The following is a 26675-nucleotide window of genomic DNA, read 5'->3' as shown; positions in this document are numbered from 1 at the left end:
ATTTAATTTTCTTTTAGAAACCCAGTCTATTTCTGATTGCATTAGGCTGGAGAGGCCTCTGTGCTAACAATGCCTCAGAGGCATAACAATATTCTGAAATAGGGGAAAGAGGAGATTTTTCCCTCGTTTAAATAAAAACCTGCAAAATGCTTCTTATGAAAAGGATTTCAAAAAAGTGAGGAAAGTGTATTTCATTTAAAACTTGCTGCTCTGGAAAAAGTTATATTAACAATATTTCAAAGCCAAGCTAACACGGTAACTAATTCTCAAGTGACCCAGAAGTCAAGAAAGATGCTGCGTGCAAGAAAACCACTGTGCTCTCTTTTCTATAAGAGCAGAATCCCCCTTTTCACAGAATCACAGAATCGTTTAGGTTGGATGGGACCTCTGGAGATCATCTAGTCCAACATCCCTGTTCAAGCAGGGTCACCTAGAGCATATTGCCCAGGATCACATCCAGGCGGGTTTTGAATATCTCCAGCGAAGGAGACTCCACCACCTCTCTGGGCAACCTGTTCCAATGCTCTGTCACCCTCACAGTGAAGAAGTTTTTTTTTAAGGTTCAGTCCAATGAACAATTTTCAATCCAATGAACAATTAATTTTAACTATTCCAGTTCATCCCATTCCATCTCACTGCTTCAAGAACGTTAGATTCCAGGGCACAAGGTAACAAACTTCTGGAAAAATAATTAAACTACAAGAACTTTAGGCTTACTTGCAAAACAGCAAAAATATACGTCTGACACTGCATTAATGCATTTTAAACATTTACCAGCACACAGAAACAACTGCAAACTAAGTTATTTACAAAAACTTTGTTTTTCACTGTCTTATTGAATGGCAGTCTATTACAATGTCGATGTTTGAAGTTTTTAAAATAACATCATAGTTAAATAAAATCAGAACATAAACAAAAGGAGCCTCACTGGCAATAACAAAGCCTTCGTCCGACTCCTCTGTAACTTAATTATTTAAGTACTGAAAAAAAAAACTTGTATAATAAAAACAAGTCTTACTACATGAGGAAAGAAATCAAGAATAATTTTCATAACAGACAAGAGCAGGGACACAACAGACAAGTTTGACAAACAGGCTAGGTGTCACTTGAACAAATGCTAGCAATCAACACAGAGATAGTGAATCTGGTAGAACTCATAATACATCTGGCTTCTTCTACTCAAGTACCAGAAAAATCAGTAGGGCCAGTTGGATAAAAGAGGCTCCAAAATACAATTTTAGTAGTCTTCTCAGAAACTGAGGTCTTAAATAACATTTGGTTTTCCATCTTCTTTTATCAAATTCCCATTTGTATAGATGATAAATCACACCTGCAGCCAGTTCTACCTTGGCAAGCTCAGTTTGTAGAATAATATGAATGGAAAACCTTGTAATAAACTAAGCTACTGTAAGTTCATAAACTAATTGCTATTTTAATTTAATTTCTTTCTGTGGTTCCACCAGCAACACATCAAACTCCAAGGCACTACAATGGATACATGCTATGAGACTATCTAAAGGTAGTCTGAGTTTTTACTGATGATAATCATACATTTGATGTCAAGATGAGTGGTCCTCAGGTAGCGGAATACCAGGCTGCCAACAGAAATATCCACCTTCAACTACAAAAAGTACTGAAGGGTCATGGAATACAGGAACTCCAGCAAGGTAACACAACCCACCCCTGAAGCTTGGTTTTGAAGTCTCCTAAGAGACTTTGCCTGATTAGGTTACATAGTTAAGTAACATGCTGATTTGGTAAAAGACATCAGAAAGTTCAAGTGTATTAACAGAAATACATTAAAAATAATAAAGCGAGCAGTGAGGAAAGTAAGTTCTCATGAACTTGCACCTTACTATCCCCCTATTACAATTATCTACAATCCCCCTAAGACTTCAAAACATAACCTGCAAAACCCAGCAGCCGAGAAGGTATACCGCTAACATATTAACTTAAGAGCTGACCAGATACTGCTCCACAATTTTTAGTCAAAGACGGCTAAGATTTTATGCAGAGCTTGCAAGAATTGTTCAGGTTATTTCTACCATCTTTCACTGCCACACCTGGGCAAGTTCCTTTTGCAGGAAGATCATATTATATCTCAACCGTATTTCAGCCCTAGGGAAAACACAAAACACAGAAACAGGTTAAGAAGAAAGTTTTACCTTACTGTCTTCCCACGTGGGTATACCGAAGGCCACCCAACACCTCTTTCCAAAGTATACTATCTCACTCCAGAGCTGCTTGAAATTAAGCATGCAATTACCCCAGCACTCAAACGCATACTGGTAACAAGGCAGGCTTGTGTTACATTTACTGTACAACAAAAATTATAGGCAATATATATAAAGCAATTCTATTTAACTGATGATTTCCTCATTGATGTGGAGTTTGTTTATTCACTAAGTGAATTTAATTTGAATTCATTTCCCATTTCATTTCCCTTAAGTAATTATCTATTTTCTTGAGAATTAAGTTCATATCAAGGTCTATGTACTCTTTAAAAAATGAAACTGGCAAGTTTTTAAATAAACATGAGCATATTTCTTCTATTGCACTAAAAAAAAAAATCACGTGTACCCGTTTTCTTAAGTCATCTTGTTGCTTCCTATGAATTCATGAAAGTCTGAGGTGGAGACTAAGCAGAGAGAGAAAACACAATGCAGTCAAGTCATATCAAACTTACACTTGGTTTTATTCCTGTGTCCAGGTACCTGAGATTGGGTATTAACCAATTCTTATATAAGGCTGATGACACATTAAAATTAGACAAACCTCTATTATTTTCTGATGAATAAAAAGTGGAAGTTGCTGACTGTTTCTCTAAATCAAATAATGACTTAGTAGTATTGGGTGCACAAAACACTCTTTAAAAGTTAAATAGCTTTGGAATAAAACTTTAAAATTCAGTTATTCAAAAAATATTACATGGAAAAATCTTGAAAGAGTCCTTTTTTTCCTCTGTCTTCAATAATTCTGCCTCTTCAAAAACACACTCTGCAAGAGAACTTCTGCAGAGAAGGGACGTTTTGAAAGCTGCTGTTATAAAAAGTTACCAGGAGAATAGGTCATATATTTCAAGTCCAGGCAGTCTTTGCAGCAATTTGTTGCGATGGTTGTCAAGTCAGTTATTCATATCTTGTTCCAGAGTCTTTGTAAGACCATTACTTTTGTTCTCTTCTAGGTAAGCAGCCCTTTTCTTAGTCAAAGTAGCAAAAAGCGCATCCATCATTCCCAAAACTTCTAGTAGTTCCTCTTGATAGTCAATCTCTTTTCCTATGGCTTCCTGGAGTTTCAAGAACTGTTTATCAACAAGCGCTGACTGTCCAACCACAGGCTGATAAATGTCTGCAAAGAAACAGTCACTTAGTAGTCCACACATCTATAAAGACATGAAAATTATAGTGGCTAGATAGATACACATTTAAGGAGTCTGGCAATAGCTGGATGCTGTGGACAAATAACACAACTTCAATGGTGCTCTAAAAAAGGTGTTAATTATTGGCATATTCTCACAGTAATGATAAGTTGAACTAACAGAAGCAGAAATTTTTACTACCTCAAAATAGTCTTTTTACTACCTCAGTGGAGAAGCTGAAGTCACTTGAACTATGCAAGTACGGAAATATAAAGCATCAAATACATTTAGTACTGATGAAGAGCTTTCTGCAGTCATCGCAAGTCAGACTCAGATACTGAGCGTGGTCAAAGCTATCTGGATCATTCTTTCACCGCTGATGAACAAATTTATAAAATAAGTTTGTACTTATAAAATAACCCATATAGGTGTGATTTGTTAAAGAGATAGCACTTCATAACACCTTATTTCCAAACTCAACATTAGGGCTTTGAGAATCTTCTTTGTGTGTTATACTTACCAGTGATCATATCTGCAACAGTTACCAGTACAGGAGTAAATCTAGGCTCAATCACACGCCTGCAAAATTAGAACACAACCCAATTTTACCATTTTTGCCAACTGTCCTTCTCCTTCCACCAACTAGTTGCAAGCAGCTTTCTCATATACAAAGATTAGACTTCTTTTTTCATAAAGAATCCTCACAAAGCAAGACTCGCAGAGCTGTGAGTCAAAAGACTTACATGCGGTATTTACCCTTTTGCAGAGAAGGCAGCAAGGTATAGAGGACAAGCAAAAACATCAGGTACATGCAGACGTGAGTTTCATCAAGACAAAAAATAGCAGTACTAGAGGTAGAATATCAGGCAAAGAGGGAAGATACACTTTCTTTGTGTCTCTCATATTATCAGCAAATTTGTTTTGTGCTAACATGTAAACTATTTCAGTACTCTGGGTGAAATCCTAGACCTTGATATCCGAAAGCAAAAGGCATACAGATTTCAGGAGTACCAGTGTTCCACCCGTGATCTCTTGAGACTACATGGCAAAAGCTAACAAGAAATGCAGGCCTCAAAGTAACTGCTCAGAGAACATTTTTAGAAAAAACAAAATACCTTGTCACAAAGGTAAGGAGGAGACTAATTTGCTTCTCGTCTCGGCCAGCAAGCGCACTCCTTAGTGTCCCTCTGCGATTTAGTTCCTGCATGACTGCAACTGTAACTTCAGGAGTATACAGCCTGATGTGGGGCTGGACATACATAAGAAGAGTTTAGTACCAAGCGCCATCTTCAAACACAAAACAGAGTTGATACCAGTTTGCAAATAAATAAATAAGAATGCCCAAGGAACTCATGTAGGTTTGATTCCTTTCTAGTTCTACACTAGAATAAAGTTAGTCTGAGATAAAGCAAAATTCATTTCAGATGACAGAACTCAACTTTGATAAGACAACACAACAGCACCATACCTCCAGTACTGCATCAAGGGCCTTGGATGACTGAAAGCTCTTCAGCAGCTTGTCATACTTCCTCAAAACACATTTTCCAGGTTTACTGACATAGAAATCCTCCTAGAATTGAAAGACAAGTTCAGAGTAAGGCAAACACGTACACAACGGGTTAAATAATTTATTATCATGAAGAAGCTTATGTGTCTTTGCATCTTTCCTTCCCCCTTCCTCTTCTTCAACACAGCCCAAGAAAACAACAGCAGCAGCAACAATGAAATCTTGAGAACTTCAGTATACATTTTCTCACCCCGCCATACCTGTTTTGGCATGTAATTTCTTCCTTTTACATAGGTTCTATATGCTGGCTGTCTCTTCTTTTGAGACTTTTCTTTGCTTTCTTCGGGTTTTCTATGTTTAACATTTAGCACCCCATTGGTCATGCCTACAACTATGGTTTCATCTTCAGGCTAAAATGAAAAAAAATCAGTTAGCAACCTAGTGTCTTTGTTTGATGATGCATGCTATACCATCGCAGCTTTTTCAATTTTCATGCTTCATAATAAGGCTCCAATCACAGGAATATAGAATAATTTAAGTTGGAAGACACCTCTGGAGGTCCTATGGTCTAGCTCCCTGCTCAAAGCACAGCCAGCTTCAAAGATGCAGTCCTAAGCAACAAGATCTAGCTAACAAACCTTTGATGTTAAAGTTCAAATACGCGATAACATCATTCTGTTTCAGGTTGCAAACGCCTATAATTCATGACTGTTTTTTAAATGGTGTTCGGTTCCCTTTGGCCAATACATGCTATACAACAAATACGCCATTCGGCTATTACACGCTATACGAACAACATCTATTAGAAAGCTATCACTGAATAGCAGTTTTGAGAATAAAGCGAAAATTGTTCAAAATATCAGTCACTGGTACAGATTCTGTATAGCAAGGTTATATTTATTTAATGCTAAAGGTTATAATAAGTGATGCATGGGGAAAAATAGTAACTTCACATACAAAACAATGGTTTCTGACCTATTACTACTAACAGATAACTCTATGAAAACATCAGCTTAATGCTCAACAGCTGTTAAGAAAAGCAAATAAAGTGTTAGGAATTACTATAGAAGAAATAAAACAGAGGTCATTATGCCACTGAATAAATCAATGGTTTGCCCACCTCTTAAATCCTTGGAGGATCCTATTCTCAAAAGATAGTAGCAGACTTGGAATAGAAGAATCAAAAAAATAAAAAAGAAGAATACAAGATTGGCTTGATTTGAGGTAAAACTAAGGGAGGTAGAACTGTTCAGCATGGAAAAAGGGCTTCTTTTACATCCCTCCTCAGATGTCCTACAGAATCACAACAGGCATGGATGGAGACAGTGGATGGAGATCAGCTGTTCAGTCTCTTTCAGGAGCATTAGATGAAGTTCATGAAGGTTAAAATGGAATAAAAGGGTGTAATTCTTCACATAACAGGTAGCAGACCTGTGGAACTCCTTGTTAAAGAAGTCTTGTGAACGTTAAAAGCTTGCACAAGCTCAAGGTGGGACTGAACAGGTTCATGTAAGAGAAATCCATTGAGGGTTACACAGACTATATCCAGATCAGCAAATTTCCCACCTTGAAATAGTTGGGAGTTTGGGAAAGTATCAGGAGACACATCATACATGCTTGCCCTGTTTTTACTTTTCCGTACGCATCTGCTTATGGCTACAGCTAGAAGCAGGGGTCTGGGATGGGAACGACCTTTGGCCTGACCCAGCATAGCTGTTCTTATGTCCTCATGTGACCATTTAAAACTCAAGGTACTTAATCAATATAAAACAAAAGATTATATTTGAAAGATGCCTACAGAGATGCCAAACTACAGGATTTGCCCCTGATGTTTTGTAGTTGCTACAGAAGCTTAAGGGCTTTGGTTTTTTGGTTCTGTGAAAAATATGCCCTACCTATAATCTTCACCTCAAGCTAAGTCATTCAAAGCTCGTTATAGCTCTAGCCATCTTGTACTCACTAAAACAGAAAGGTGGGGAAGAACAAGGGAAGAACCCCTGCGTTCCCCATGGTTCCACTAAGGGAAGGGAAATAGCAACGTAAGAGGGCTGGTATCCCTGGCATTCCATTGCATGTATCCCTCAGAGGCTAGATAGGAGGGTAACTGCACCACAACAGCAGTGTTTACAAAAAGCGGTGCTGGCCTTCAACCTTCCTCCCAGGTCGTTTATCCACTGGAACTCAAACGGCCTGGAGAAACGAGTGCCTTTGTTTTCTCTTTCTGAGACAATGAGACACCCACCTGGACAGACAAGTTCGATTCTGGTCATACCTATGCCATCTTTTATTCCTCAGACCAACCTGACACTAATGACTTCTAAGGAAGGTTCATCCCATTCCAGATTTTTCAATCAAAAAATGCATTACTTCTTCCCTTTACCACTGCCATGAAAAGAGACTCAAAAGGTTCCTGAAAAGCAAAAGATGAGTACAATCTTCTTAAAAGCCAAAAGACATGGCTATTTCCTTGTGAACTACCTGTCTTCCCCATGATGATGATATTGTCCTTGACACACACACAATTCTGTACTGATTTAGCAAGGTATTCAGCAACTGGTACCTTATCTATAACATTTAAAACTTCTTAGTGCAATGTTTGCTAAGGAGCAATATATTCAGTGACCCTATTTTGCATGCAGAGAATTCTTCTGAATGAACAGTAAAAAGCAAAAAGGAATTACTTAAGCTACTTAAAAGTTGTTGGTAATTATCTTGCCTACAAAGGTTTCTAATGTACTTACCGACAGCGCAAGACTGAGGATTGATGTTGCATAGTTAAAACTGTGGACTACTTTGTAGGAAGTTGTACTGTAAATCTTCACATGCCTATACAGAAAAGTAATGATTAAAACTTTGCTATTAATACCTTATTGTAGACACTTTGGAAGAATTTCATCCTTCTAAAGTTCTGTTAGATCAGTTTAAGGAAACTGAGTTTTTAAACAACACTCTCTTCAGACTACCACTGAACTTATTCTTCATTATTGTTCCTGTAATAACAGAAAAATTCTAATAAAAGACACGTAAAAGGCAAGAAAGGATTACCCTTACCCCCAAAAGGTGACAACAGGGGGAGGATACAAAAAGAAAAAGAGGGAAGACATAGAGACCATCTGAATCTAGCAACACTTATTACGAAACACTAAGACAGCGTTTCCTCAAACTCTTTTTTTTTTTTTTTAATTTTAAATGGAAGATCTATTTACAATTTATGGAAGCAAATACATGGATATTATTGCCTCCTACTGCTGTTTAATGATCTGGCATTAAAAGCATTGAATGACAAATAGGTACAAAGTTAGTGATCTTCAGCTCATGCTTTCTGAATACAGTACTTGAGTAAGCCTAGGAAGTACCAGAGGAAGGAAGGAAGAGAACAAATCACTGTCATTTCAGGCTATTGGTTATGTCTCAGAGACAACAAGTTGAATAACTGTAGTCAGCAAGAGGAGGCGGAAGTAGGAACAGAGGGACATCCTGCAATGAGACCATATTTGACTTGTGCACCTCGGGCGCATCCCTTCCACTGATAAGAGTCAGTTTGAATGACAGGAAGAAACTTACTGCACAGATACGCAAAAATAGGGTCTTTTAAAGGTGAATACTAATAGCGGTTTTAGTGACTGCATTAAAGTAAAGTAAGAATGGTCTCTTTACCAAGACTGCAAAGGTCAGTTTACAGATTCAGAAAAACGAATGCTCACTGAAAAGTGCCACACATCCATTCCCAACTGGCAGGTGCAATTCCCACCGATATTCAGGCTAATAAGAGGGAAAGGCAAGGGTGTACTGCAACATGCACCTTGGACCAAAAATGTTTCCAGATAAATTACATCCCTAACAATTAAAAAAAAAGTCTCAGGTCGAAACATCTGCACAGCTTCATTCTGATATTTTACCTTCAAAGGGAACAAAAGAAATCCTAAGGAATTTAAATCACAACAAAGTCATAAAAATATACTAACCTGTCCAGGGATCCTGACAGTAACCTTTGTCCAGAGCTGTTCAGGCATAAACAAGTAACAGTTTTATGGTGATTTTTAAGTGAAACTAGCAATTGTCCACCTTTTAGTACATCCCAAACTTTGACATATCGACCTCCTATGAAAAGGAAGCACACAGAATGGTTTTTGACACAGACACACACACACACACACACAGAGTTCTGTTCCTTTGTTTTCAGAGTGAAAGTATACACTGCTTCCTCCTTTGTAACACTGAGCTTTCTGTACCTACTCAGCATCCATTACAAACAAGGGACAAGGCAGATAACAAGTCTGCTCCTTTTTTCAGGTCATTCTGCAAGCACAGCTGACTATCTCAATAACCTCCTTATAAAAAAAATTTAGATTCGGCACTGGGTCACAGGACTTCTGATGCAGTAAGAGGAGACTAAAAAGTCTTGCTAAGCGTCATCATTAAGAGAAAGGTACAGTCCCATCCTTTCAAAACAATTCTTAAATACGTTCTTTCTTTCACTTCAGCACTGGGTCAATTAAAGTATTTATCTAGCCATTAAAATTTTCTTTTATTTTTGACTGACTACAACAAAAAGCTAATCAGAGACAAAATACCTCTGCCTTCACCCTCTGGATCAACACAGATTCCCAAGGAAGACCTCTAAGAAATCCACCTGTTAAGTCACTTACCATTATATTGCCAAATAAAAACATTACACAGGAATTAAGTAGCTGAAATGCCTCTCAAATTAGGGCCAACAGAAAAGAAAGTTAATTTCATTCAGGTACCTGCAGATACTAGAAGCCCCCCAGAAGGGAAGAGAAGCACACTCTCCACAGGCTGGCCATGTTCTATTGTCATGACACTTTTTTTTGTTCGTGCATCAAATACTTTCACAGTGTGATCATAGGAACCTGTAATCAACATCATAAATAACTGAAATTTAGTTCTTGAAATAGTTTCACTTTCATAAACAGCCACATGCTACAAGCTAAAGGAGCTCCTGCCAGATGGAAACAGCCTTGAACTATACATTTAAAATACCCAGTGTTTTACCCAGTTAATTCACAGCCTTCAGACAGCATACAGCTTTCAATTCTAGACCTATCAACATGTCAGGCCTTATATAAAGTCTTAACCATATTTTCCTTTCATTCTTAAGTGTAAATATAATAACAAAAATCAGAAAGCCTGATGAAACCTGTGTCTTACGCGTCTAAACGTTTAAGTTTTAAGACCACAAGTTTTAGGCTGCACAAATTACAACGGAACATGTCTCCTTCCAAAACCTGACAAAGCATTTCAGTCAATGCCAGCTAAAGGATGAATTCACAGGACTGACTTAAGCTTTCAAAGGCAAGTAACCTTGGCAGGCTAAAGCACAAACAAAGTGCACGTTAGAAATGACCTCAACTAAGTTTCCCTACAGGTATCAGTGTTACGACAGTCAAACCCCTTAAAACAGAAAAACAAGCAAAAAGTAAATGACAAAGTAGGCACAAAGCAGGAGGACAGATCTTTCATGTTTAATTTGTAATCAGAGAGATCCTCCTGGATCAAAGAGAAACCATCTTTCTCAATTTTTCTTCACTTTGATCCAAAAGAAGCATTTAAAAAAAGAAAACAAACCTGTTATAAAGACATCTGCATTCAGTTTACTCGCACAGCCACATCTCACGTAGTCCGTATGCTCGCTGTATGACACAATTTCTGTAGCACTGGGAATATCCCACAAATTTGATGAATAATCATCACCACCAGAAAATATTCGGTATTTATCAGACAGAAAGCCCACTACATGAACAGCTCTAGGAAACAGAATCCACAATATCCAAAAGTTAAAACATATACTTGTTTCCAGAACACTTAGTTTGTCTGCAGCATTTTTTAAAATAAAGTATTCCTTCTACTTTAGAAGTTAAAAATACTTTAGTTTTTGTATTTTCAGCTGGAAAAAGATCATGCTGACGGGTGCTGATCTAAGCACCAACATGATCTGCCTTAAGTGTTTTACAGGGCTACTGGATGCTGTAAATTTTTTGTTTCTCACTGAGGTCTGTATATTAGTACTCTAAATTTCTAATTAGTAAATTTTAAGATTGGTTTGGAAACTCTTCTTATCCTTTAAAATCACTATTCAAACCCATATTATCACTGTAACATCCCAACAAAGAACAATCTTGACAGAAAACACAGACACCCTGAAACTTATTTACGGGTAACCTAGAGTCATAAGATAAGACCCTATCTGCAGCCAGAGAACTACAGTGCAAACACACTCTTGAGTTCTGCCTATGTGCTTTCCAATTCTATTAAAGTGAGTTTGTTGTTGCTGTAGATAGATAAAATATCTACAGTTTTCCACAACACAGCAGTCTACATAATCTAAATATTACTGCTGTGTTCTTTCTATAAAACTGATAAGCCTATTTCAAACATTTTTCTTCTTCTCACTGGAACATAAGAGCTCCTCCTCTTCTATCCCCCTGCCTTTCTTTTTTTTTTTTTTTCTCCAAGTGTTTTTAGAACTCTGTTTCTCCCAGCATCAAACAGAATTTGCTTATCACTACAATGTAGTCACAAGACTATACATACACAATATATTAATTAACGGACACCTGCCTGAATTAGAAGATACATTTATTCTTCCACGTACTCAATTCATTTTTGGAAATAAAAAAATATATATTGCCACTCCAAATCTGACATTAACATTTAAAACCCCTCTTTTCAACAAGATGACTGTGAGACAGTTGGATATAACACAGATTAATATTTTTAAGATTTCCAGCAACACGCAAAGCAGACACATGTAAATGCACGAGCAAGCTTATACATACAAGGAACAAAACAACACTGTCTTACTTAGTATGACCATCAAACTGTCTCAGTGGTGCTCTTCCACTGATATCAAAGAGTCGAATGCTACCTTCTTCACTGCCAGCAACAAGCAGTTTGCCATCATCTCTGTATGTGGCACAGTAGGCAGCATCTTTGAAGCGAGAAAATGTTTTGATTGGTTCCTGAGAGTAACGACCATAAATGTGGATCTAGCAAAACAGGAAGACATTAAGTTCACTCATATGGTACCAAGTGACAAATCAAGTAAGACCATTTACAAAGCCAAAGAACATAACAACCTCAAAAGAAGAGCACTTACCCTTGAGGAGGCTGTGACAGCATAGTTATATGGAGAAACTGGGGAGAAGTCAATCTTGTTTATGGCACCAAATTCCTTTATCTGAACAGGTGTCTAAAAGAATTGTAATAAAGATTCTCAAATATACAGAAGTATGCTAGCAAAAACTAAAGTAGCAACGCTAAATCTACTATTCTTTCAATACAGTACTCAAAATCCTCTCTGGGACCTATTTACTTTTTAAAAACACTCCCATTAAGTTTCTCTCCTGCCAGCCTTCTACAGCTTTGTAGACTGCGGATGCACTTTTAACATTTCTTATTCATGCCTTACAAACGATCCATTAATTATGCATGTCATTCGAGCACACAAAAAGCTCATCCATGCACGCTCAAAAATAGTTTGATTACGCTAACGAAGGCGATAAAAAACACTTCAGGACACTAGCTGTGTGCATCGGGGCCAACTTGCGCTACAAGTCCGCCTAGTTTTCTAGGAAGTCATTCAGCGAGCTTTGACACAGGACGGAACAGCGCTACCGAGACGGCGGCCCGTTACTCAGAAGCTAGAGGGGCGGCGGCGGCGCCCCCCGCCGGGCTGCCGGCAGCCCTGAGCACCCCGAGGCGCGGCACAGCGGCCCGGGCCCGGCGCCGGGGCTACCCGTACCTTGTAGCCCCGCCAGTAGAGCGTGTCCTGCGTGACCTTCTCGCCAAGCCTGGGCTGCGCCGGAACCACCACCGGCTTGTAACTGGCCATCGCGGCCCGGGCGGGCCCGCGCGGCGCCTCCTCGGCGGGCCGCGGCCGCCTGCGAGCCCTGCCCCGGGCTGCGGGCCGCCGCCGCCGCCGCTGGCTGGGCGGGCCGGGCGCTCGGGGGGTGGGTGCGGCCGGGCGCGCCGGGGGTCCTGCCGCCGCCGCCGCCGCCTCAGGGAGCGAGCGCCACGCCGCGCGCCGCCGCCGCCGCCGCCATGGCCCGCCCGCGCCTGCCTCGCGGGAGGGCAGCGCGCTCGCGAGAACCGCGTCATCCCCGCGCGCCGCCGCCGCTGCCCAATCGCAGCCGGCGAGCCCGCGCAGCGCGCCGGAAGTGACGCCCTGCGGCCGCCTCCCCGTCCTCAACGGCGTCGGCGCTGAGGTGAGGTGGGTTGGGTTGGTGGTGCCGCCCGCTGCCGGGCCGGGCCGGGCCGGGCCGGGCCGGGTTGGGTTGGGTTGGGTTGGGTTGGCGGGAGCTGGGGCCGTCTCCTGCGTGGGCGGGGAGCAGAGCCTCGGGTCGGCGAGCGCCGCTTCGGCGGGTGTCTCCCTTCGGGAGCTGCTGTTGTCTGCCGGCCGCTGCCGCGCGGTCTGCCCTCGGCTTAGACCGCCCTCAGTGCTGTTAAACCATCCTAAATAGCCTGGGCTGCTTTCCTGTCGGCAGCCTGAAGGGGATTTATCACTTTGTTACGTGTATGGTAGGACCCTTTTATTTCACTTGGCTTACGAGGAGACTTAGAGTCATGAAGAGACGCATAATCCCTTTAATGCTTTCCTAGGCAATGAAGTAATCTGCCTCTTACCATTTTTTTTCAGTTCTTGGCATAAGTGGTTTTTTTTCTTTTTCTTTCTTTTTGTTACAACTAGACTAATATTCTGAAATTTTTCTTAAACTAAATTCCTATTGCCTTCTGTAAGGAGTTTGGCTTGAACAGCCAGCCACATTAGAAAAAATAAACAGAGGATTTGGTTAATGGCTTGTGTCACCGGTGACAGAGGTATCTCAGTGTGTTTTGAGCTACCTAAAATGCCGTGACTGTAATCAAAGGAAGTTTGGTGTGTCTTTATGCATTATTTCACCAGAATGTTGTTATATAATATCCAAACTGAAGAATGTTTGTTTTAAATTGCAGATTATTTTAATGTCCCTGTTGCGTTGGAGACAGTTTGGTTGACTGGAACTGGTGGTGGCTAGAAGCCATGAAGAAACATTTTACGTAGAACTTATATGACGTGACTGAAGCCATGGCGTCTTCAACAAACTTAGATGTTGGAGCCCAGTTAGTTGTGGAAGAATGCACCACTAGCTACAGCCTTCCACCCATGCCAGACATTAAGGTGGAACATCAGCTTGACCCTAGCACAGAGGAAGGCCCAGCTCAGAGTGTCACAATGGGAATGAAATTCATTTTGCCCAACAGATTTGATATGAATGTCTGTTCGCGATTTGTGAAATCTTTGAATGAAGAGGACAGTAAAAATATTCAAGATCAAGTTAACTCTGACCTTGAAGTGGCATCTGTCTTATTTAAAGGTTGAACTTTATGGTACAAATTGTTGTGTGTGAACTGTCCCACTGTTAAGCTAATATGTTAAAACATCATGTGTGTGCTAAATCTGTGAAAATCTTCTGTGATTTGTTCCCTTAGAATTTTTATTATATGCAGTCAATAATGGGCTATTAATGTAAACTGATTTCCCCCAAGATTATTTTTATTTGAAAAGTAGTGGCACAAAAAGTCTTTAATGTACTTAAGAGCTGAGGCTGATTATGAAAACAACCTTACTTTTAGTGGCTAACTCTCCAGTCTTACCATGTGCTACCCACTGCTTTATATATATATATATATATTTTTTTTTTTTTTTTTTTTTTGCAAAACATCAAAACATCACTGAAATTATTAGATGATCATCTCAACTTCAATACCTTTGTGTTTTAGCCTTTCACTACTACCATGATAAAATAACATAGTTTATATGGTTGACTTTGTTTTATTAATATGGCTGCACAAAGCCTGCGGTCACTGTGGTGATTGATTTGCCAATTTGGTTTCACGCTATTTGGAAGTGAATATTGCCACAAGTCCGTAAGCTGTTCCCTGCTGCTAATCTCCACCTGCTGCTGTGCAGCTTCATCAGAGTTGATTGGGGTGTTGTCATGGCTGGGCTTACCTATAGAGAACAGAATGAGGATTTATTTCTGTTTCCTCTGAAAAACTGTTTATCAGCGTTTGCTTTAATATTTCAGACTGTTAGTAGTGTATCTTGTCATTGTGTTGAACCTGACCCACTTGCTGTAGCATGCACAAACACAGGCCTATTGTGGATTTTGATGATTTCTGTAATTTGTATTGTTTGGCTGCAGTTCAGCCATTGTAATTTTCAAACTTTTTTGATTTGCAGGCCCTAAGTGCTTTCTAGTGGAGCTGCAGACCCGAACGGCAAATTTAGACCTGTCAGCAATAGGGTTTTTTTTTTCCCTTAGGTAACATTTGTACATTTGTGAACCCCTTAGAAGTAGTCCTGCGATCCAGGGACCGCAGGTCAAAAATCCCTGGTAGGTCTCTTAATTCGATAACCTCAGCTGAAGCTATTTAAATGGTAAACAAAGTGTAATTTTGTTTTCATCCTGTTGTCCAGGGTCATTTATAGGTCTTTTAGTCAGTTCTCTTCCCAAACTTGCACTTGAGTTTGTAATCATGAAGTTCTTTATAGCGTGAATTCAGTGTGCGTATTAATTAGCTTCACCTCATTAATTACTAGTCCACGCTAGTGTCAAATCAATTTGGCCAGTAATGGAGTTTTATTCTTCACTGTGTCTTCCCAGTGTTTAATCATTCAACTTTTTAAAAAAATGTTTGGCTTCTCGGCTACTTCTCAGAACCACAAGCTATTCTTCTGTGAATAAGAAGCCAAGACAATGCATACGTTCTGTAATAAAATGCTATTAGATTTTGTTAGAAAGCTAGAAAAGTTAGTACACACAAACACAGCAATAGTGAGTGACTTTGAATTCTCATTGGTGTCCTGTGATTGCATTTTCTACAAGTTAGTGTGGAAGATCTTTATTCTTCTTGGATAAATATTCATAAGACATTCATAATGCACTTAAAATTTTGTCAAACAGGAGTGGAGAAAGTCCTGATGAAGAAATTTAGTGAAGGCTGGGTCCAGCCATGCTGTAGATCGGTTAGACAGTAGGCAAAAGGATGAGCTGAGAAATTACATGACCACGGCTGATTCGTGTTCATTGCACTGGCGAGTGTTACTAAAGATATTACAGGTCAGGTAGTGCTCTCTTACTTGATAAACCCATGCCAGACATGAGCAGAATATCTAGACAGAGGCTCACTTCATTTAGATACTAAGTTGTCTCTGGGTGATACTATGCTATACTTACCTGTGGGGTATGAGTACTGTTTTAATGCCAGAGTGAATGCAGTCCTTTCTTCGGTCACGTACTACCGCAGCGGAAAAAGCACATGTTACAGACTTACTTAATGCAGGTTTTAAAGATCTTGGGACATTGGCGCTTTCTAGTTTGACTTGGAATCTGCGGATTTCTTTTAATGATTGTACTAGCACTAAAATCTTGTTTATTTTCTCTATTCAATGTAGCTGAATGCAACATCCATACTTCTCCTTCCCCTGGTATCCAAGTAAGACATGTTTACACTCCATCAACTACTAAGCATTTCTCACCAATAAAACAATCAACTACCCTAACTAACAAACATAGGGGAAATGAAGTCTCTACAACACCTCTGCTTGTAAATTGTAAGTATCCTTCTGCCTTACTGTTAATAATTACTTTTGTGAACTGTAAGCTAGCTACTTGCCAGATTTTTTCCATTTTGCTTTGCTCTTTCAATGAACGAGCTGTAATGAAGGAAGAAAACATTGAGATAATCTTGTCTAATTTCACATTGTCCCAGCCATGAAATGGTAATCCACCTGCTATATTGAGTTCACGACTGAAGCATGTTTACCAGAGAGGATCCAATTCTTGATTTGAAAACCAGAAAGATTTTTCTGATTCTTCGTAACCTCCAATTTTATGTGCTTGATACAGAAACTTTTTAATTCTTAAGACAGTAATTACAATTCCTGTTTTAAAATAAGGTGAAATCTTCTGTATGCTCTCAAATCCAAGTTTTGTATTGTGCAAGCAAACGGACACATTATGCCCAACTCCAAATAAAGTGGAATGAAAATTTGTGTGCATGCTACGTGATTTTGCTTCCCTTTTTTGCAGCTCTATCAGTTCATCAGCTAGCTGCTCAGGGAGAAATGCTGTATCTGGCCACACGTATTGAACAAGGTAAGACTAGGAGCTTAAATAACTCCCTTCTTTTCCCTGTGAGGGATTTATACCCTATTATGCTTGAACTTGTCCCTGAAGCTGCACAGAAAATCTCCAAACGTGCTACAATATTTGAGGTATCTGTTCTTTGGAAATGTGGATTACTGTTTCGTGTGTGTCTCTCAGTGCTGTGGTTTGTGTTTAAAATGAAACATTATCATTAGAGGGAACTGTAGGTAAATCCCTTCTCCCCCCTGCTCCCCAAGCATGTAAATAATCCATGGAAATGAGAGAAGAGAATCTCTTAATTCTATCAGGGGAGTTGCTTTTTTAATGTAATGTGAAACACCTTCCTATTAATGGTAGCTTTCCAGTTGTATTTGATCAGTTACCTACAGAGCTCTATGTTGGTAATCTAAGCAATGGATCACATTCTGTTCTGTCTCAATGCTATATTATATATTGAACAGACTGAATGTAAATTCTTATTGTACTATTAGTAATCAGGGTTGCTTTCAGTGAATGTTTGTTGAAATGTTTATGGAAAGCAGATGATGAGTAGCTTAGTGTGTATCTATGAATAATTAACAAATTATATAAAAAGCAAATTGATTCTAAAGTGTCAGTAACAGTTAAAATGCTTATAATAGTGCTATGAGAAAGCATGGATTTTTTTTTTTTTTTAGAGAGTTTAGATATAAAAGATTAATTCAACTTAAATTTTCAGTCGGTCTTTCCAGAAAACACCCTATTGATTACCCAGGCTTTCCACGGGGATGGATTAATACTATCTATATTGCTTTACAAGTTAACTCTTTAGAAGATTGTGTGTCTCTAACTGTACTGAAAAAAGCACTTTCTGCAGTATAATACAGAATGTAATTTCCTTATTTTCGAGGCAGCCCTTCTCTTCTCTCCAAAGACATAGCCCAAATTACAGACAACCCGCAACTCTTGAGTAAAAACAGAGCTTCATTTATAGAACTAAAAAAATTTTAAAAAACCGAACTCCTAACTTTTAATTTGGCTTATTGGATTTTTGGTTTTTGCTTGTATGACGATATTTGCATCACCACTGGGATAAAATGTCGTTTGTAAGTTCACATGAGAGCGACTGCTAGGGCACAATCATGCCTCAGTTCATTCACAATGGATATGTCAACACATTTTTTTTCTACCACAGCTCATACAGTGCCTCAGTGAAAAGGATTACTGAATTGTATTTTCTTCTATAAACAGAAAATGTAATCAATCATAAGGATGAAGAAGGATTTACCCCTCTGATGTGGGCTGCTGCTCACGGGCAGATAGCAGTAGTGGAATTTCTCCTCCAGAATGTAAGGAAAATAATACAATTCATTTGAAATTTCTTGATCGACTTCTTAGCTAATTTGCATTTCTAGGTTTGTCAATGCTACTATGTATTTAAAAGTGTTAAAGCTGAGTTCCCTGTGAAACTTCACTTCAAAGAAAATTTTTTTTTAATTATTATTCTTTCAGGGTGCAGATCCTCAGATGTTGGGGAAAGGGCGAGAAAGTGCCCTCTCACTGGCTTGCAGTAAAGGATATACAGATATTGTCAAAATGCTGCTTGACTGTGGAGTTGATGTAAACGAGTATGACTGGGTAGGTCTCTGACTGGAATTTACCAAGTTGGGTGTGCTTTGGTCGGAAATTTGAAGCAAGGCACAGCACTGGCTTGGGTTTGAAAATTGTTCTACCTCTTCTGAAATATCTGAGGTTTTCAAAACTTTATATAGGGTGCTGTTCAACAAAGTAAGAGAAGCTGGTCCTGTTGGTTCTGACTTTTTGGTGAAAAGAGCAATAAGACTGATACCCTTGTAGAAGAGTGAGCTTATAGCCTAAGCAGTAGACCAAAAAAGATGGAAGACGAAGAACCAAAACTGAGAACCTAATTTTTACATAAAGCTTATGAATTCTGTTATTGATGCACAGAAGTACTGGTATGTCAAGGAATTACAGTTGCTCAACCGTGAAGTGCCTAAAGGCTTTTTCCTGCTTTTGCAGAATGGAGGCACACCTCTACTCTATGCAGTACATGGGAACCATGTGAAATGTGTAAAAATTCTTCTTGGTAAGCAAACTGTCCAAACTGAGCCATCAGTAATGAGGTGCTATGAGTTCTCACTGTCAGAAATCTGAGTCTGATTCTTTTCCTATTTCATATAGAAAGTGGTGCTGATCCAACTATTGAAACAGATGCTGGCTATAATTCCATGGATTTGGCTGTAGCCTTGGGCTATAGGAGTGGTGAGTATTACAAATGTAAATTCTTTGATTTTTGTCTTTACTGCTCCTTGTTTATGTAGCTGCTGTAATAGGCTGGTAGAGTTTCTGCAAATATAAGAAGATCCCTGTCCTAATTGTCTTTATACTCCTAAATGTTTTAGGACTAAATGGATAAGGCTATTTTCTGCCCTGGTACAGAAACCAAGGTGCCTTGTGAGAAAAATCTCACCTAGCTGGATCTGTACGTTGGGGCACAGATAGCAGTGAGTAGAGCTGATATAGCCATCAGCTGAGCTGCTCCACTACTCAGTGCAAAGTGTATGTGTTGCACTGGACAATGATTATAGAGGCCTGCAGCCCCCCAGGACACTCACTCCTCACTCCAGTGCTCTGTTTGATTGACATGATGCGAGTCCCCTGTCGGACTAGCTCTAGCAGAGGAGGCCTTATCTTGGAGGAAGGCAATGATAGTACAAGGATCAGTGAATTAGGCCAGTTCTTCCCCATAGAAAAGAAAGAGGCAAAGAAGGGTCTTTCCATTGTTTTTTTCTGTCATGCTGCCTTATTTTTGAAAGCTATGAAATCTCTCTATTTATGGAAATGAGCTGAATCCAAACATAAGCCTGACATTGCACGTGTAGCTTCTCTAAGCAGAGCCTTATGCTTTTCGGGTAGCCAGTAACTTCATGGATATCTAACTGTAGGACTCTTTCAAGAGTTCAATCTCAAAATGTTCAACAGCAGTAGTTTCTGATGAGTATTCTTGCCTACTCTCCATTTATAAGCTTACAAATTCACTTTCTGTTTGCTATTTGTCTCTTCAAATCAGGGAACAGATCATCACCTCCCAGAACCATCTCCATTGTATTCTTTTTGCATTATATGAGGCTTTTTCTCTGAAGAGATGCAGCAAACTCAGAGCGAATTAATTTCCGTCTGTTTTTGTTAAAAGTTTGCACAGGCCAAGCCAGCGTTTGTCAGAAAAATAGTTTCGCCCTAAAGACTTGAAAAAACATTGAACGTTGATTAACCAAATTACTTCTCTGCTTTAGTTCAACAGGTTATTGAGTCGCATTTATTGAGGTTACTTCAAAATATCAAAGAATAACAACTGGCTCTTCTGTGGGTTCCAGTTCTCTCTTTGGAGATACGGACTGCTTTTTAGCCCTGTAATCAGTTGTTTATTTTGTAACTTTACCTCAGTTCAAATATTTAACTGGTTTTACTAAGCTTTTTAATGTTTCCTTTTCGTTTATTGCTATTCATTGAAATATGTGATGTCATCCTTTTACTAAAAAGAAGATATCAATTGTGATGCATGAAAACTTGGTGAATAAAAGCAGTTTTGACTGTCTAAATGTTCACACAGAGTGCAATAGGTGGCATTGTGTCTAGTATCCTGCTGGATCACATCATTGATAATATATTCACAGGAAGAAATTTGTTTAGATTTGAGGTATATCACCGTAGACGGTAGATGTTTTTACTGTTAATAGTACCAAAACGTGCCCCGTGTGTGATTTGTTTTTTGAGATCCTCGGTTAAAATTACTGTACCAGCTTTTAAAAAAGTTGATAATAAATTGGAAGACTTGGATGATGGTAGTTTAATTCCTATCAGATTTCTCTCCGCACCCCTATGTCTTCCCATTCTAGTTCTAGAACAACTGGGTGAGGGTGTACTTATTAGGTATAAATTTCTCAGGGGTAAGGAACCCCCTATGAATTGTAAGTGCAGAATACCTTGTTCCTAAATATCATCCCTGCTGTGACTGAACAGCAGATGTCAGCAACGTGGAAGGAGAAGCCAGAACCCACCGCACTCCGCTCTTTCTCAGCTGAAAAGTCGTCCTTTGGCTGTCCTATTGTAACTGCTGTAAATTTGAACAGCTATTATATAATTTTGAAATTAGGTGAAAAATCAGGGAATGTTGATGTATTTCCTAGTGGACACCTGTGCTTCATCACAACTACATTCAGAGTGATGGGACATATGATATTTTTATATAAATAATAGATGAGCTTTTGAAACAGACTTCTCAGAACTTTTTCCCTGCCAGTACCTATGGATGTCCCATGCAATGTTCATGTCCAGGTTACATAGGCATTTAGCCATTATGTCCACTAGAGGTCTGATGTGTTCACATACATATACGCCCTATCCCCTCCTTTCTTCTGCAATCTAGGGGGAGTGAGCCCAGTTTCCTATTCAATTTGTTCTCTGCCTAGAGCTTAAATGGAGTGGAACGCACACGTATAGGACAGATGAGCTAGTAAGTTCCTAGCTGTATTACTAGTACTGTCTCCCCACTATGTTTAATTTTTCTATTTGAAAATTGTTCCAAACACAAAGCAAATCAGTAGCGTGGGGATGTTGTATAGCGTGCAAATACATGCACTGGGATCCCAGAGAAGGGTATGGGGAAGGCCAGGGATAATCCAGCTGAGTTCTTTGGGCCAAAGGCAGAGAAATCATGAATTCAAAATGCTAGCTTTGTTATTTCAAAGTGATTGAATATACAGCGGGGGAAAATGTGTGTGTGGGGGGGGGGGGGGGGAGCTATATGAATTAAACCTGAATTCATGGCCAAATTTCTCTCTGACTTTGTACTGAAATTTCTGTGGTGTATAAAAAGTGTAAACCAGGGCAGAATTAATCTCTGGAACGTGGTTGCTGTGAGAACCAGTCAAGAGATCTTTTTCTTTCAGGAAGCTGATATCTTATATGGAATGAACTTTAAGGGAGGCACTTTGAAAGAAGGAAATGTAACTGATATTGCAGGTATTAGTGAAATCCTTGGTACGTTTAACTGAGTAGTATTATCTATCTCCCAGGGTTTAACTACTTTTTTTTTTTTTTTTAATATAGGGTTTACATCAGTTTCATCACATCATGCTTTTAGGTTTGATTTGTCAAATGAAAGAAACAGTAAATGTGTCTTGGAAGCAGAGAGGGAAATTATGTTTTATAATTAATATCTAGGAAAATGTAAATATAAGAAGGTATTTAAAGATAAAATAAATCAAAGTGGCAATTACTGTAAACTTGCATATTGGAAATACTTAGATTTAATGGCCTCTGGGGCGGGGGGAAAGTTTTGAACTGTAACCCTTTCAAGTACTTTCATGTTTGTTGAAAATAGAAAATGCAAACTTTTCCTAAAACTTCATAACCTGAACCATTGCTGGTTAATTTCTAACACATCATCTGTAAAAACATGCTATCTAAGAATGCATAGAGCAAAATTTCCTTTCTGTAATATTTGTATTACAGAAAACTTTTTTTTTTTTTTTGTAATGAAAAGCATCCAGTATCTGCTCTGGACTTTGTTTTAAACTGCAGTCAGCATTGACTTAAACATATGTGAAAGAAACTGACCAGTATCTATTACATGGAAATAGAGCTGAGAAAATAGATTTTCCAATTATATGAAAAAATTCAGGGATGTGGAGTTAGATAGTAAAATGTTTCCATCTTTTTGCTTTAGAATTTCAAGCTATTATAAGAGTCACTGTTCATCCCACAAAAATGAATGTAAACGTGAAGAAGCTATCTTCTGCATTGAGAGCCCTTTCTGTAACGCTACTGTATGCTGCTAAAGCAATGCACATGGGATTGGAGTTGTCAGTGGCTGTTGTGATGGTCCTATAGGGAACAGCCAGCAGTATTTCATAAGCTGTAATTCAGGTACCCTGAGGGAAACTTGCTCAGACCTAGCAGACTAGGAGGAGAAAATCTATGTGAAAAGAAAAGTTTACTTTCACTGGGAAAATCAATGTAAAGACAGCACAGACAACTCCTGATTATGTAGTATTAACAGCATGGCCCCACTCCACATACTTTTCTGGGTTTTTTGAGGCACAGTGATTAATTTTTGATTTCTCTTGATCTAAATATTTCTCAGTATAACAGTTCTAGGAGTGGGAAAAAAAAACCTCTTGTCAGTTGTCTTTGGTTACAGTGATAAAATCTAAAAGCCCCGATCCAAAGTTGATGCATGTTTTGAAATGTCAGCTTATGCATTTTGTTTGAATGAATTATTTCTGTAGCCTCTCCCCTCAGCTGGCAGGGAGAAGATACTAGGAGTTACCTTTGAGCCATGCCTATGGGTCTGAATGCAGCACGGTATTGTCGCCATAGCACTGTGAGCCCTAAATCTAATTCCAAGTTGATTCTCCCTGAGACTTTTGACAAAATCACTTGCCAATGTAATTTCTTACAGATTTGTTAATAAAATATTTTAAATTTCATGTTGAGTGACAGCATTTTGTATTCTAGAGTGTTGCTTAATGTAAGTTGCTTTTTCTGATTAACTAAATTATTTTTGCCACATTTTAACATGCAGCATGTAATCATAGGTGTCATGAACTCTGCCTCACGAAGCAGGTTGCCTAGCACAGTTTGATGTAGTAATTATGGCCAAACGCCTCAGAGCTGCTCAAAGTCTCAGTCTCATTCATTCATGTTTGATGTTGCAATGTATTCTGGTCTATTTGGCAGAGAGAGCAGACAAGAAAGGGACTGTCATCTGCAGTGCAGCAGGTAAGATGTTTATTAGAATTAACATTCATTTATAGCTACTAGTGGCTGTGATAGCTTGGAAGCCTTACAGTATAAGAGGAATAGCCTTCATCTGTTGGCAGGGAGGTAAGTGAAAACTTAAGAAGAAAGCAGCTCTAGTCATAGAGGGCAGTGATGGAAACTAACTGTACCAGGGAGAATATGAAGTGTTGCACATCCACTTTAGTTGCTCAAACAATTCCTGCTTTCTCATGTTTAGGCAATGGCTGAGATAGTGTGAACCAACAAAGAGAGCAGAGAACAGCCATAAATATCGTTAATATTTGATAAAAATAAGTTAACATCTTTAAAGAGATTCTTAAAGAGAACATAAATTTAAATCTATACATTTCCATGCAGACAGCGTTCAGGCAACTGAAGAGAAGTTAATCATAGACAGTGTTAGCATTACTATTTGCACATAAACTTGGATGAGCTCTTTGTAATGCTCTTCCCTGTCTGTTCTGGTTTTCACTGGGACCTGTTACTCGTTCCACTCTGTTGCCTTCTTTGTTCATCTGTCTTGTACTCTGCATTCCCACTTGAATTTCTGAGATAGTTGCAGAAAGCAGCAACCTCCTGCTAGACCTTCCCAGAGTGCAGCCTCATCTTTCTCCAGCTTCCTGTGGCTTTTCCCTTGGTTTAAAAGCATAACTGTACCCTATGTTGCTCCTTCACACCATGTAAGGAGCAGATGCCCACAGTAAGGAGCCAGGGAACGTAGGGCAAAACAGAGAACAGGGTTTCTGCTGTCCACACTTTCCAAGGTGCGTGATAAGTGATCACAGCTCCTCACTATGGCACCAGAGGCAAACTCTTGTCCTAGAGCAATGGTGCCTCACTATGGCACCAGAGGCAAACTCTTGTCCTAGAGCAATGATGCAAGGATTACCTGCCCTAGCATTCATTTTTTCAGAGAGAATTCAGCAGCTGGTCTCCAGATGGTATCCGTGTAGAAGGAAATACTCTGTTACTCATCTCCAAAGAGATGGAAGTCAGCCATTCAACCTTATTCATACTTGTCTGAGAAACAACATAGACAAACTTCTACTCATGGTAAACACTAGTTTTAGATTTCCAAAGATGTCTATTTTATAGTGCCTTAGTCTTACCTTCTTCTATTAACCTTTAAGTAATTTTGAAGCACATTCCTTCACGTTCTAATGCGGCTGCTTAACTCAGAACCTTGAAAAGTAGTTCTGGCTCTAGTATATAGCTGTCTTATTTTCTTAAGTGGTGGTTTATGGTTTCTGGGAACAAAAGTGCCAGAAGTAGAGCAACCCAAAAAGGTTATGCTAATTCTAGGTAACTTGTTCTGCCTAAGCAGTTCACATTTGCTGCTCCGGATAATCCCTGGCATGAACCAGATGCAACTCCATATTCTCACAACACTCCAAAGGATAAGGGATTGGGGGGGGGGGGGGGGGGGAAGGACCATTCATATTTACTGTGACAGCCTAAGTCCATTGTGCATTTTTCACTGGAAGCTGATTGTTAGGGCCATTCCAGCACAGTTTTTCCTGACCATTGTGGACCCCATTTTTTTTTCCTTTACAACAATGGCATAAAGCACTGGAGTGCAGACGTGGCCCATCACTAGACTGATCATCATTAGTATTGTTGTAGCAGGTCCGCTTGCACACACCTCCTGCTGTGCAGCACATATGCTTTCAGGAAGTACACAGCGCTCTCTGGCAACAAATGTATAACCGGCTGAATTAGGAATCCAGTCACTTGGAACTTTAAAGATCAAAGATATTGTTAGAGTTTATTCCTAGGAATGACATCTGAATAGATCTTTCTGTTGAGGTTGATTTGTCAAATTAAGCTAGCAGTTCTTTACACATACAGGACTGCAGGGCACGTCAGTCAGTCTTCAGCAGATGAACACTGATGAAGCCAACCATGCACACAAGAATTAGTGGATCAGGGGAAGGTTGCAGAACCCAGTGGAAAAGGAGTTGTAAACTGGGCACAGCAACAAGGTGGATTACAGCTCTGTGACCGCACTGTATAGCTCATCCTTTTCCTTCAAGAAGCACCCTAAGTAATCCCTGAATAAGCTGCTAAAGAAATTCTGACATACAGTGTGGAGAAATTTGCTTTGATTCATTATGTAGACCAGCTGTATGAAAATCTCATTTTTAGCACTGAAATTAAAACATGGCAGACATAGCCAGATGACAGGCTTTTCAGAGCCCACAACTTTTTCTAGAAAATGACTTAAGGGCCTGCATCGTTTTCACAGAAATCCCAATTATTTTCTTGGAAGTATCTCAGGAGAACATATCATACCACAGGATGGCTTCACTCAACCTTTCTAGATCATTGTCAGCTAGAGGACACTGGATGACATGCAATCCACAGGCAAGTCTGATGTGCCAGAACTTCGCCAGGCTTCTGACGCAGTTGAAAAATGGACGTGCCCTGGCTAAACCCTGTAAATCCCTACAGCTTGTATTTATTGCCATGAGGATATATCTAGCTCATCTTAAACAATATTAAGTGCTCAAAAATCCATTGCTTCTGAGAATGCATCATAAAAGCAGCTTGCTCCAATTATTCTGTATCTGTGGTATGATACAAGCCTATTGCAAATATTGGGTAAGATCATAGGCATGCAGCATTGCCGTCGTCTTCAAAAAGGGTTTTGTTCAGACACGTTATGCTTCTCTGCTCACCTAAAATGACTATGTTTCAAGGCGGCTCACAGCCTTCCAGAAAATACGCTGGTGAACTTATCTGCATTAATGAATATATTTTGAAGGTTCAGGTGCCCCTTGGAGTTCAGTTTACAGTCTACTGACATAATTTGTCTGTCAATTCTGCTACATTTTCTAAAGAGACTAGGAAC

The 26675-nt window shown here is 39.4% G+C and overlaps 2 protein-coding genes across 10 annotated transcripts; one reads left to right on the top strand and one right to left on the bottom strand.

Annotated features, from left to right (window-relative positions):
* Positions 1–2881: 2881 nt before the first annotated feature.
* LOC138064640 (U3 small nucleolar RNA-associated protein 15 homolog) lies at positions 2882–12786 on the bottom strand. The gene is made up of 12 exons (XM_068928101.1): positions 12631–12786; positions 11986–12078; positions 11691–11875; positions 10455–10633; positions 9614–9739; positions 8831–8966; positions 7607–7691; positions 5126–5275; positions 4827–4928; positions 4474–4607; positions 3879–3937; positions 2882–3348 (listed from the first exon to the last, which is right to left on the bottom strand). Exons 1-12 carry the CDS (start codon positions 12718–12720, stop codon positions 3125–3127), a joined length of 1563 nt encoding a protein of 520 aa, XP_068784202.1. The 5' UTR covers positions 12721–12786; the 3' UTR covers positions 2882–3124.
* Positions 12787–13026: 240 nt separating this feature from the next.
* Positions 13027–23511, top strand: LOC104152928 (ankyrin repeat family A protein 2). Of its 9 annotated transcripts, none has more exons than XM_068927910.1 (10): positions 13027–13098; positions 13842–14242; positions 15194–15265; positions 16327–16485; positions 16964–17029; positions 18251–18348; positions 18512–18637; positions 19040–19106; positions 19202–19282; positions 20091–23511. In XM_068927910.1, exons 2-10 carry the CDS (start codon positions 13954–13956, stop codon positions 20159–20161), a joined length of 1029 nt encoding a protein of 342 aa, XP_068784011.1. In that variant the 5' UTR covers positions 13027–13098; positions 13842–13953; the 3' UTR covers positions 20162–23511. The 9 variants fall into 9 exon arrangements, with proteins under 9 accessions (XP_068784011.1, XP_068784012.1, XP_068784009.1 ...); XM_068927911.1 differs by having other exon boundaries at positions 13028–13093; positions 20314–23511; XM_068927908.1 differs by having other exon boundaries at positions 13028–13093.
* The last annotated feature ends 3164 nt before the right edge of the window (positions 23512–26675 follow it).

The sequence above is a fragment of the Struthio camelus genome, chromosome Z (genome assembly GCF_040807025.1).
Source record: "Struthio camelus isolate bStrCam1 chromosome Z, bStrCam1.hap1, whole genome shotgun sequence".
Classification (NCBI taxonomy): domain Eukaryota; kingdom Metazoa; phylum Chordata; class Aves; order Struthioniformes; family Struthionidae; genus Struthio; species Struthio camelus.
The sequence above is the reverse complement of the archived record's forward strand: the minus strand, read 5'-3'. Positions and strand labels throughout refer to the sequence as shown.